Here is a 12,311-nt window from a genome sequence, read left to right on the forward strand (position 1 = left end):
ATTTGCTGTTAACTCTGTTAGTAAAAATTTACAATCGAAAGACATGCATATTGATATTGCTATAGATCAATTAAAAGGTCTCATGTCTTTTTTAAAAAAATATAGAGAAGATGGATTTACATCTGCTATGAATTCATCTAAAGAAATTGCAAGCAAAATGGAAATAGAGCCTATATTTCGTGAAAAACGTATCATTCGTAGGAAGAAACAATTTGATGAGAATGTCAATGATGAGACAACACAATCCGCTGAAGAATATTTTAGAATTAATTATTTTTTATATATAGTAGATCAAGCTATTTTTTCAATTGAAAGTAGGTTTGAACAATTTCAAATATATGAAAATATTTTTGGTTTTTTATTTAATTTTGAAAAACTAAAATCACTAGATGATGATAGTTTGAAAAAAAATTGTCTTAATCTTGAATCTTTTCTTACACATGAAACTTATTCTGATATTGATGGCTTAGATTTATATTCAGAGCTAAAAGTTTTAAAAGAAGTTTTGCAAATAAATGATAACTCTCCAATTAATGTACTAAATTATATAAAAAGGCTAGAATCTTTTCCAAATACATGTATTGCTTTCAGAATATTACTAACTATACCTATTACAGTTGCTTCCGCAGAAAGAAGTTTTTCAAAATTAAAATTAATAAAATCATATTTAAGATCAACTATGTCACAGGAAAGATTAAGTGGATTAGCTATATTATCAATTGAAAATGAAATGTTAGCGGAACTTGAATGCAAAAATTTAATTAGTAATTTTGCCTCTCAAAAAGCAAGAAAAATAAATTTTAATTGAAAAAATATATATTAATTTATAATAAAAGGTCCCATTTAAAACTTTTGCCTAGGGCCCCCAAATTCGTTGAGCCGGCCCTGTTAATTGGAGGGGATCTTTTCCTCCACCCAACCGTCCCACACATGTCAAGTAATTACGAAGAATCCTATGTGACGGCACAAAATACTGCTCAAATTGGAAGTTGTTAAGTAACCGCGTTAGATAATCCTTCTTCTTCAGTATGTTACTTCTTGGAGGATAAGTATCTGAATTGGGACTACCCATCTGGTTCAGGCTACTGAGACAGGGAAACTTGAAAAGATAGTTCAATAATTTTCTAATGCAATTTCCTAGTCTCTTCCATTTAGCCAGTTAATGCAATTTCCTAGTCTCTTCCATTTAGCCAGTCTTCTAGAGACACTACGCCTATATAAATAGAGAACCCTGGAACAAAGAATGATAGTTATCCTTTGATTTTTTGGTTCACTTACCAAAAAAAAAAAAGAAAAAGCTTATCCTTTAATTCTCATACTGACCCAACAGAGATATTTGCGTTCTTCTTCTTCTTCTTCTTCTTCTTACTTTGAGCTATTAACAAACCATACATGGCTGACCCTACTTCACAGGTGATAAAACCAGTTCTGTCTTTCATCATGAAGACTACTACCTCCTTGATCAAGGATGAGTATTCTATGGTCCATGGTGTGAAGGAAGACATAAAGAACCTGGAAAGTAAGCTGACTAGTATCCAAGGTGTGGTTGAAGATGCAGAGAACAAGCAAGTCAATGATCCACATTTGAAAGATTGGCTCAGAAAGCTCCAGGAGGCAGCTTCTGATGCCGAAGACATATTGGATACTTTTGCAACAGAAGCCTATCGTTGGAAACAAAAGCGGAAGGAACATAAAATCCAGCCTCCTCTGAGTAAAAGCAAAATCTCATACAAACGTGATGCAGCGCAAAATATCAAAAAGATTTCAGAAAGATTCGATAGGATTGCCAAAGAAAAAGAAGCTTTCCATCTCGACATCAAAGTTAATGGCGGTGAGACTGAGAGCCCAAGCTACACGGGCTATTTTGTGGACAAGTCAGATGTCATTGGCAGGGAGGATGATAAAGAAAGGATAACACATATGCTGCTATCGAATGAATTTGATAAAGAAGGAGACGTTTCCGTGATTCCCATCATAGGTATGGGGGGCTTGGGTAAAACAACTCTTGCTCAGCTTCTCTTCAATGACGACAAGGTAAAGGAGCATTTTGAAGCCAGAATGTGGGTCTGCGTCACAGTCCAATTTGATCTCACCAGGATTCTCAAAGAAATGATACAATTTCATTCCAAGATGAAATTGGATGACAGCTCCACAAGCCACCTACAGTCTCGGCTTCTAGAATACTTGGTTGGACAACGTTTCTTACTTGTTCTGGATGATGTCTGGACTGAGGATTACCTAAAATGGGAGCCCCTAAAGGATCTCTTGAAACAAGGGGCAAAGGGAAGCAGAGTCTTGGTCACAAGTCGGATTACCAAGGTTAAGGATATCATAGGCACACAACCTCCCCATCTTTTGAGCTATCTACCTGAAGAGGAATGCTGGTCCTTGTTTGCAAAAATTGCGTTTAAGGGTGACAGTTTGTCTAGCCAAAGGCTGAAAGTTTTGGAAGAAATTGGTAGAGAAATCGTCAGGAAGTGCAAAGGTCTCCCGTTGGCAGTCAAGGCAATGGGAGGTCTATTGCGTGGTTGCGTTGATGATGTAAACAAATGGCGGCAAATTGGAAGCAGTGAAATATGGGAGATAGAGGACCAGAACTCTGGAAATGACAAGCCCAAAATTTTGGCTATTTTGAAATTGAGCTATGACCATCTACCTTCTCATCTAAAGCGCTGTTTTTCTTACTGCTCCTTGTTTCCAAAGGCCTACGCTTTCCACAAGGAAGAGTTGGTCAAGCTTTGGATTTCGCAGAGGTTTATACAAGCTCGAGGACGAGAGACGGAGGAGGAGACTGGAATTGCATATTTTGATGAGCTCTTAATAAGGTCCTTCTTTCAAGTTTCAGTCATTGAAGTCAAGGAGATATTCAACATGCATGATCTTATCCATGACTTGGGACTATCAATTTCAAGCCCCAACTGTGGTCTGGTTAATGATAATGAGCCCTACAGTTTCTCTGAACAATCTCGTCATGTGAGCTTGCTCGGTAAAGATGTTGAGCAGCCTATGTTGACGATTGTTGGGAATGCTAGTAAGCTGCGGTCACTTCTATTTCCTAGTCACTACTTGAAAAACTTTGGTCAGGCCCTTGAGAAAGTGTTTCGTACGATGAAATACATACGGACCTTAGATCTTAGTTCAAGCATAATCTTGGAATTGCCTAGCTCAATTAAAGAGTTGAAGTTGTTACGCTACCTTGACCTCTCTAGAACAGAAATCAAACTTCTTCCCAAGTCAATTTGCAAACTCTACAATTTGGAAACGTTGAAACTCTTGGGTTGCCCTTGGCTTTTCGAATTGCCCAAGGACCTTGGGAACTTGGTTAATTTGCGACATCTGGAGCTCGATGATTTATTCTGGGTCAAGTTCTCCATCCTGCCACCAAAAGTGGGGAACTTAACCAGTCTGCACGATTGGCATGCATTTCAGGTTGGCAACAAGACTGGATACGGAATTGAAGAACTGAAGAACATGGCATACCTCTCAGGAACATTACATATCTCAAAGCTAGAAAATGTGGTTAATGTACGGGAGGCTAAGATGAATGAGAAAAAGTACCTTCGGAAATTGGTGTTTGAATGGAGTGACAGGGTTGTCAATACACAGGATGAAGCAACTGAAAAGAGTGTACTTGAAGGCCTACAACCTCACTCAAACCTCAAAGAGCTCCAAATTCGTCACTACAGGGGGAATGAATTTCCAGCTTGGATGAGAGAAGGGCAGCTCCAAAATTTGGTCAGTGTTATCTTGAATGAGTGCACAAAATGCAGAACCCTCACCCTAGGTGAGCTACCCAATCTTCAAGTGCTCTACATCAAAGGTATGCAGGAGTTGGAGGAATGGCCAGAGGTCAAATGCCCTTCACTCTCACGGCTAAAGTTTAGCAACTGCCCCAAACTGAGGGAGCTACCCAACGTCTTTCCAAAGTTGAGAACCTTGAAGATCAAATGCTGCAAATCTCTAAGGGCTCTTCCAATGGCCCCAAGTTTGATGTTTCTAAAACTTATTGACAATCTTATTCTGGAGGATTGGCGTGAAGTACCGACAACGTGGGTGGCTGTAAATGATCGAGGCCAACGTTCAAGTTGGCACCAAGGTTCCTGGTTTGAATTGTTGGAACTGAATGTAATAAGCTGTCCCAAGCTGCAGGCACTGCCTCAACACTTTGCTCCCCAGAAGTTGGAGATCAGTGGGTGTGAGTTATTAGTTGGTCTCCCACATCCACATTTTGCCCGACGTCTTCAGCATTTAGCACTGGATGCATGTCACGATGGAACATTAGTGAGGGCAATACCCAATACCAGCTCTCTATACTCACTGGTCATATCCAGCATCTCAAACCTCACCTCACTTCCAAAATGGCCCCAACTTCCTGGCCTAAAGGCTTTGTACATTTCTGATTGCAAAGATCTAATGTCTTTGTCAGAGAGCGAAGAAGGGTCACTGCCAACTTTGATATCTCTCACAATTCTTTCCATCCGAAACTGTCCAATGCTTGTGAAATTAACTGAGAGGTTACCTGCTAATCTGGAGTGTTTGAGTATTGCGTCATGCCCCCTTCTGCAGTTTCTAGGCCCAAAGGAGATACTTAAGAGCCTCACTTCACTCAAGGACCTTTACATTGAGAACTGCCCTATGCTCCAGTCCTTGCCTGAGGATGGGCTTCCCAGCTCTCTTCAACATCTGCAAATACAAAGATGTCCACTATTGGCGGAGCGTTGTCAAAAGGAGAAAGGTGGTGGAGGAGGTCCAGATAGGCCAAAGGTTTTGCACATTCTTGACCTGGAGATTGATTTCCCTAAAGTTTCTTCAACGTCATCTTTGCCCAAGAAGAAACCATCAGAACCAGCTTGGTATCGTCTTCTTCCAAAACTTGGAGGTTAGTACTTCATATACTATATATTTTTGTACTAATTACTAGAATCATATAATGTCAACTATTTAACACAAAATAGATTCAAATATGCCAACTAACTATGAAGTCCTTGAAATTACTAACATTTTCTATATGAGGCTTGCTCCTTTTAATTTTTTTTGCGTGGAATTTGTGTTTCTTCAGACCTGGAAAAATTAAAATTAATATTAAAATGGAATTTAAATATTTATCGCTACAGAAAACTTTGCAGTAAACTTGACATGGATTCATGAACTTCTCCCTGCATGAAACCAAGATTTAAAGGTTCAAGCTGCAACCTCTTCACATTCACACCTTGTGTGTTAGTGTGTATGCTTTAGTTGGTATAAATTTAATTTGGGTTTATTCATTTATTGCATTGTTTCTCTGCTTCCTTTTTCCTTTTTTTTTTTTTTTTTTTTTTTTTTGTTGTCCCCCACATGCAAACATGCTATTGTAACCATTTTGAGTATTTATGATGGCTTTTTTTTTTTTTTTTTAATTATAATTTTTTTATCAGTTTTCTAGATGTGAACTTGCAGTGCAGTTTAATCCCCAACTGAAGAAACAATATATATATATATATATATATATATCTGAGAATCTGTAAATTTATGTTTTCTTTGTAAGTTTAACAAGAAAGCTCCTTATAGTTATTAATATATTTCATTTTGTTTCAGGGATAGAAATAATTGATGCACAACCGATTAAAAAACAACCAAATTCATCTCTCTTAAAGCAAAGTCACAAAGGTAAAAGGCATAGCTCTCTCTTTTACTTGACTCCACCTTGTGTAAGTGTATGAGCTAATGACACCATAATATGCTGCTCTCTCATGTATCTTGTTCCATCCTGAAAAAGATGGTTTGCTTCACAATACTATTGTGTTGTTTAATCATGTGTTCCCTTGAGAAAGAACCAACTATAGAAAAAATTTCTTTGACTGAAAACCTCTAACCTGACTGATAGAATTAAATTTGTCTAACAAATCTAATTTGGTATGCCTCAATCCCAAGAGGTAACATAATTGACTGCAGATCACATCCTTGAAATGAAGGTTACTGGTTCAAATCTCTCTCCCAACCATTTGAGTAGTGTAAACCTCACTCAATAGAGAGAGAGAGAGAGTACCTCTCCCACATCTAACTACCTATATGTGAAATTTACTTTTTTTTAGTCTTCTTGTATCATTTACCTTTTTCCGCCCTGTTTCATAAACTGTTTACATTCTTTTTGAGGCTTTCACTTGAAAAAACTTAGTATAGGGAAAAAGTCTCATTTTGTAAATAATGATCTTGGTTGAGTCAGTACTGATTCACAATTTTTATAGGGGCCATTGCCACGGCAGTCTATCAAAGTGATGTTGATGGAGACAAAGCTGTTGATGAGGTCCTAAAAAAACCAAAAACAGAATGGGAAGAGAACAGATCCAAACTATCCTTTCCATTAACTCAATGCAAATCAAGTTCCCCAAAGGTTTCCATTTTTCTCAATCGAATCATCTTAAAATTCCTTTTGCTTCTAACTGTCATTGCTCATTGTGTTGTATCTATAATGAAGGATTCTTCCAATGAAATCACCAAACAAGAATCAGGTCAGGGCTCTTCTGAGTCTATTGACAGGGTTGGGCATGAAGAGGGTTCTACTGTGTCTATTGACAATGAGGACGATGATATGGAGTACTTTTACATTTCCTTGGGAGCCAAATCTGAAACTTCTCCGTCTACATCCAGCAGTGTCATAACTGATGTGCAGTCCCAGAAAACCAGGACAGGTCAATCTGACATAGACAAGGCATTGGACATAGTAAAAAATGTATTAGCAACTGACTTTTCTTCTGCATGTCATCCCGGTCGTTCCATTTCTTTAGATTCAGAATTAGAATTGTTGTGTGACTTGGATGAAAATGATGGCATCTCAGTTGGAATGAAATTCCTAGTGCTTCAACTCTCCAAGGACTTCAAAGTTCTGAAAAGTCGATACTGCCAAGCCAATGACACCATTGAAAGGTGCACCAATCTGATCAAGCCTATGGCTGAGATAGCATTTCAACTGGATGCAAATAAACAAAAGTTCTTGGAGCTCAATTCAGTTGAGGCAACAATTCAAAAGAGTATAATTGAGGCTGAAGCACAGATCAATGAGCTACAGAAGAAAGTAGACACCTTCCCTCTGGCCAAACAACACATGCATGACAAGCAAACAATGTCTACAGATGGAAAGAGTATCTCTGGAGCTGAAGGACAGATAAATGAGCTAAAACAAAAAATAGACTCTTTGACTAAACAGAAAGGAAAGGGAAAGCAAGAGAAGAAAATGATCTTCACCGATGGAAAGAAGCTGAAGGAAAAGATGGATGTGGCAGCTAAGGCAGAGGAGGAGAAGAAGGAAGCTGAGAGGATCAAGAGGGAGATTGAAGAAAAGTGGTCAGACTACAACAAACAGTTTGAGACGCTTACGTGCGGTGGAGGTTAGTACTTTCTGTTTTTCCAATTACTATTTCATCAACTTCGACAAATTCTTGTACGTGAACTATAAACTCTTCTGAAATGAACTTCTACTAGTTTCTCTACATGTGAACCTGCAGTTTCAGTGATAATCTATGAACAAGAAAAAAAATTTTTGAGAACGCCAGAGGGGTTTCTTTATTATTAACAAGAATGCCCAGTAATTCATTGGTGATTGCTTTCATTTGTTGCAGGAATGACCATCTCCTAGGAGCATATCATAGTGCAGGCCCAACATAACATAGAGTTATGAATGAAGTTATGCACATCGAACATTACGCTATTCATGATGAAAAAATTAAGTAGCTGCAGCTTAGAAGGAATTACAAAGGATTACATGCTGAAATTGTTCAAGTTGTTGTGCAGGACGTCTGATGCAGGTTGTTCTTGTGTGGAAACATAAGGAATTCTATCTAAAATAGGATTCTGTTTTTGATTGAAGATTGGTACTGCTTTTTTTATTTTATTTTATTTATTTATTTAAATATGTTCGGCAGCTGGCTGGGTGTTGTTTGTTTTGATGATGGTACAGTCTGCAGCTTGCTGCTTATTGTTTGTAATGTTGTCTGTTTGTTGAATAAAATCTAGCACATTCCAAAAAAAAAAAAATTGCTGACCATATTTAGGAATTGCTTCTCTCAATATTTTTTTTGAGAATTACGAATTGCTTCTTAGTTCTTAGTTATTCATTACCATTGTTACTTTCAAAGTTACATAAACTTTTTTGCCATTTAATATGGTCACCTAATTTTAGTTTACCATCAGTAACAAATCTTGTTAGCTATGCACTTCGGTAATTATTCCTCGTTATGGCTAAAGCTCAGCTCTGTAGATAAGATTTGGAAATTGAAACAAGAAATAATGATTATTTAAAGCTGATATTAAAAAGAGTTGCTGGAATTTTTTAATAGAAGATATTCAGTTGCTAATCTACAGTAGGCCATCTCAGGGCTGGAGAGTTAGGTACATGAGCAAAAAAAATTTTAAGGTTTAGCGTTTGTTTGAGATCGGCTTATTTTGTTGAAACTGAAAATTTTTTGCTGAAAGTATTGTAGATAAAGGTAAAAGTTAGCTGAAATAGTATAATGGGACCCATGAATAAAAAGTGCAGTAAGACCCATGAATAATAGCAAAAATAAGTTAAATAATAAAATAAGTTGGCTTTTTAATTTTTGCCAAACACATACTTAGAGAGACTGTTGGATTGAGGATTTTTTTTTTCTTTTTCTAAATAACCAAATCCCTCAAACAATTTTGTTAGTTAGCAAGGTTTCGAAACTATTTAGCAATCTAACAAATCGAATCTAAGAGACTCGATTTTGCTCATTGAAATCGAGTCTGTATGCATCGAGTTTCAGGTGGAACTCAAGTATGAAACACTCGATTTCTTGCTCTGCACGTTAAAAAACATAGAGATGGAGGAAACCAAACGCGAAAACCAAATGCATAAGGAAGAAGGAGCCCTTGCCACTGCTTCTTAGAACCTTCACAAATCAAAAAGTATCCTCTCAACTCTCAGAAATACGGTGTCCCTTTGGATTTGCCTGGGTTTGGGTTTGTTGTTTTTGCAGAAGATCAGAGGGCGTGGGTTTGCTGCTGTAGGGAGATTTGGGTTCAGAGTAGGGCATGGGATCTGGGTCCGTGTAGGAAGTTTGTTTCCACCTTGCTCTGGGTTCGTGTGGGATCTAAGTTTATGGGATCTTTGTTGTTGCATGAGTTTCTGGCTTGCTCGTTTCAATACGGAACTAGAGTGTTTCACTCTCGAGTATGAAACTCGACTCCTCCTGGCTCAATTTCAAAGAGCAAAATCGAGTCTAAGGGACTCGATTTGTTAGATTGCTAAATAGTTTCAAAATCTTGCTAACTAAGGAAATTGTTTGAGGGATTTGCTTATATAGAAAAAAAAATCGTTGGATTGATGTTTTGTGGATTCACTCTCTACAATAAAGAGGATGTTTTGTTTAGTTCTCCTATTGGAGATGCTTTAAGTCATAAATTGCAATAAGCCGAATTACTATTGAACGACCCTAGAACTCTCCAAAGCCAAATTGCAATAAGTCATCTCTCCCCCATTGCTCTCTAACTAGCTCTAAATTGCAATAAGCCGAATTACTATTGACTGACCCCTGAACTCTCAGAAGCCACCTCAAGTCATATGGGCAAGCTTGATAATTGAAATACACATAAACAAACGAACGTAACAAGTAACTATCAATCTATCTATGCATATTTAAAAACTAAAGCGTAACATTTATTGTTGCTATGTTTTTGTTAAGCTACTTCTATGTCATTGACCACACCACTAGTCTTTTTTATATTTATTTTTACCTTTAATTTTTTTTACAATGCAAAATAATATTGGCTTTACAAATTTATTTTAAGCGGTTTTAACTTTATATATTCATCTACTTTAATTTTAATGTTATAACTAAATAATAAATCAATGGAAAATCAAAACAAAAATGTTGTCTATATATATTCCTCTTGGATAGTTTTAACCTTAAATGTTATTTTTCCTCTTAGGCAGTTTTAACTTTAAATATTATTTTGCCCATTTATCTTCCTTTATTTTGACTCTTCTTATTCTTAACCTCTTACTATAAATTTGTCACTTTCTCCTATTCTTTGCAATTTTTCCCATACAAAAAAGGTTATCTCTCTGTCTCTCAATTTTTTTTTTCATTTGTTTTTGTTGAAATTTTTTATTTTTCTTGCATCTTTACCTTAGATTGCTGAAAATTGTTGACTAATTCATATGTGTTCCTTCATGCATGCAAGTAATTTTTTTTATCATTTTCTTTACAACACTAAATACTTTTAATGAATGGTGTTTGTTTGTTTTTTTTAATGAATGGTGTTTGTTGTTGATCTTATTGGAGGAAAATCATATTATAATATGTCAAATTTTGTGTTGTTTTCAGGTTTTAATTTATTTGAAAAACAACAAAATAGTCTAGACAAGCTAATGAAGAGTAGTTAGTGTAATTGAAGACAATGGTCTTTGTGTAGTTTATTTTCACTATTTGTAAATGTTTTGTTTAACAAATTAGTAGTGAATTGTTATGTCTTTGTTATATGATGTTCTTAGATGTTTGGGTAATTGCATTAAGCATTTAAGAATATTTATATTGTTCTTCATATTCCTTATCTTATTAGTATATTCTTTGAGATTTTTAAGAAAACAAATTCAATTTTGTGCTTAAAATTATTTATTTAACTCTTCATTTTTCACATGTTGGATTAGATGTAACATTAGATTATAATAGCATTAACACAATACTTCTTTACAAAAAAAAAAAAATTATCTACTATTTTCCCCTTTGGAATTGCACCCTTGGTTTATTTAAAAGGAAAAAGTTACAATCTTATATTTTTCCCTTTTCTTTATTTATTTATTCTGAATTGTAGGTTTGTTGAACACAGTCATAGACTATTATTTTCAAATTAAGCATATGGACCAACATCAAAATGAAGATTATCTATTATGTGACTAATTAGTGAAGGTGAGGGTAGAGTACAAAAAATTAAAATTAAAACTTACTAGGAAATTAAAGAGGAGCCAATTGTTGGCATTTAAGGGCCTTGACAGACCTTCTCTTTAACTTATAGTTTTTTTTTGGCTAAATTTTAGTTGACTGTAGATTTAATTTTTAATTCTTTTGCTAAATGTTTACTAACTGCAGATTTTTTTTTTTTTTAATTTTTTTATAGGATCTAACCATAGATTGGTCATGAATTAATGTGCTATTTTATTGGGATTGGGCTGGTATATAATCCGTTAGGAATTGACATGTCACACACAGATATATATATATATATCTATCTATTTAATAGAAAGAATTTGATAATCAATATATTGCTTAGCTATAGATTTGCAATTTATAAATAACGTCATGTTACATTATTGGATGACATTTTCCAAAAAAAAGTGGGTGAAATAAATTGAGCTAAGTGTAAATTTGTCTTTGAAAATATTTAAAATTCATATAGGAAAATCTACTGAACCTTGGAATTTTGGTCCACCTTCTTATTTATGCGTGTATTGTGGTTCAATTTTATGGTAAGAAGAGAGAACAGTTAAATCTAAGAGGCCTAAGAACCCAAAATTCTCTCTCTGTTGTACGAAGAGTAAGGTTAAGTTGCCTTTGCTTAAGAAAGTACCTCCTCTTATTGATGCGCTGTTACAACATTCATTTTGTTTGACAAAGGAGCTGAAAAAATTGTATCTAAGACTGCAAAAGAACTTGCAGAGATGCAAGCAGAGGCAATTTCAAATAGAAACACCAATTATATTTCCTTATTGTTTGAGAGCTGAACTTTTATAAACCTTTACCAATGTTGTACACATACATATCATTATATAGAGAAAAAATTGGCCTTTGCCCTTTTTTAAAAAACAATCCAGTATTTTGCCCTCTTTCCCAAACTAATTAGGGAAATGCCCCTCTTTTGAAACTCGATTTTCTTAAAATTAAGTTAAGCCCTATAGTGGCGTTTTTAAGGAGCCTATAGTGACGTTTTAAGGACCTATAGTGGCGTTTTGTAACTTGATCTCCATGAAATTGAGTTATAGGTAAAAAAAGGAAAAAAAATTGCATGTAACTCGACTTTATGGAGATCGAGTTAAAAAATGCCACTATAGGTCCTTAAAACGTCACTATAGACTCCTTAAAACGCCACTATAGGGCTCCAGAATTTTTTTTTTTTCATAACTCGATTTTGAGAAAATCGAGTTTCAAAAGAGGGGCATTTCCCTAATTAGTTTGAAAAATTGGGCAAAATGGTGGATTTTTTTTTTTTTTTTTGAAAGGGGCATTTGCCTACCATTTAAAAAAAAAAAAAAAAAATTTACAAAGGTATGCTGCATGTTTTCCGTAGGTTTTCCTCTTACATACTTTATCTTTATTAAT

General features: G+C 35.4%; 2 protein-coding genes across 5 annotated transcripts in view; both read left to right on the forward strand.

Moving 5' to 3' along the window:
• The window catches only part of LOC126721677 (protein PHLOEM PROTEIN 2-LIKE A1-like), a 111,629-nt gene that overhangs the window by 28,227 nt on the left and 71,091 nt on the right, over positions 1–12,311 (forward strand). The window lies entirely within an intron of this gene.
• Positions 1,191–8,046, forward strand: LOC126721675 (putative disease resistance protein RGA3). Its single transcript, XM_050424725.1, has 5 exons — positions 1,191–4,879; positions 5,575–5,646; positions 6,225–6,370; positions 6,455–7,364; positions 7,596–8,046. Exons 1-5 carry the CDS (start codon positions 1,393–1,395, stop codon positions 7,610–7,612), a joined length of 4,632 nt encoding a protein of 1,543 aa, XP_050280682.1. The 5' UTR covers positions 1,191–1,392; the 3' UTR covers positions 7,613–8,046.

This window comes from Quercus robur, chromosome 4 (genome assembly GCF_932294415.1).
Source record: "Quercus robur chromosome 4, dhQueRobu3.1, whole genome shotgun sequence".
Taxonomy (NCBI): domain Eukaryota; kingdom Viridiplantae; phylum Streptophyta; class Magnoliopsida; order Fagales; family Fagaceae; genus Quercus; species Quercus robur.

Coding starts and splice junctions, on each gene's coding strand:
- LOC126721675 (XM_050424725.1), top strand. CDS start 1,393: ATGGCTGACCCTACTTCACAGGTGATAAAACCAGTTCTGTCTTTCATC. Junction 4,880..5,574: donor TCTTCTTCCAAAACTTGGAG/GTTAGTACTTCA, acceptor ATTTTGTTTCAG/GGATAGAAATAATTGATGCA. Junction 5,647..6,224: donor CTTAAAGCAAAGTCACAAAG/GTAAAAGGCATA, acceptor CAATTTTTATAG/GGGCCATTGCCACGGCAGTC.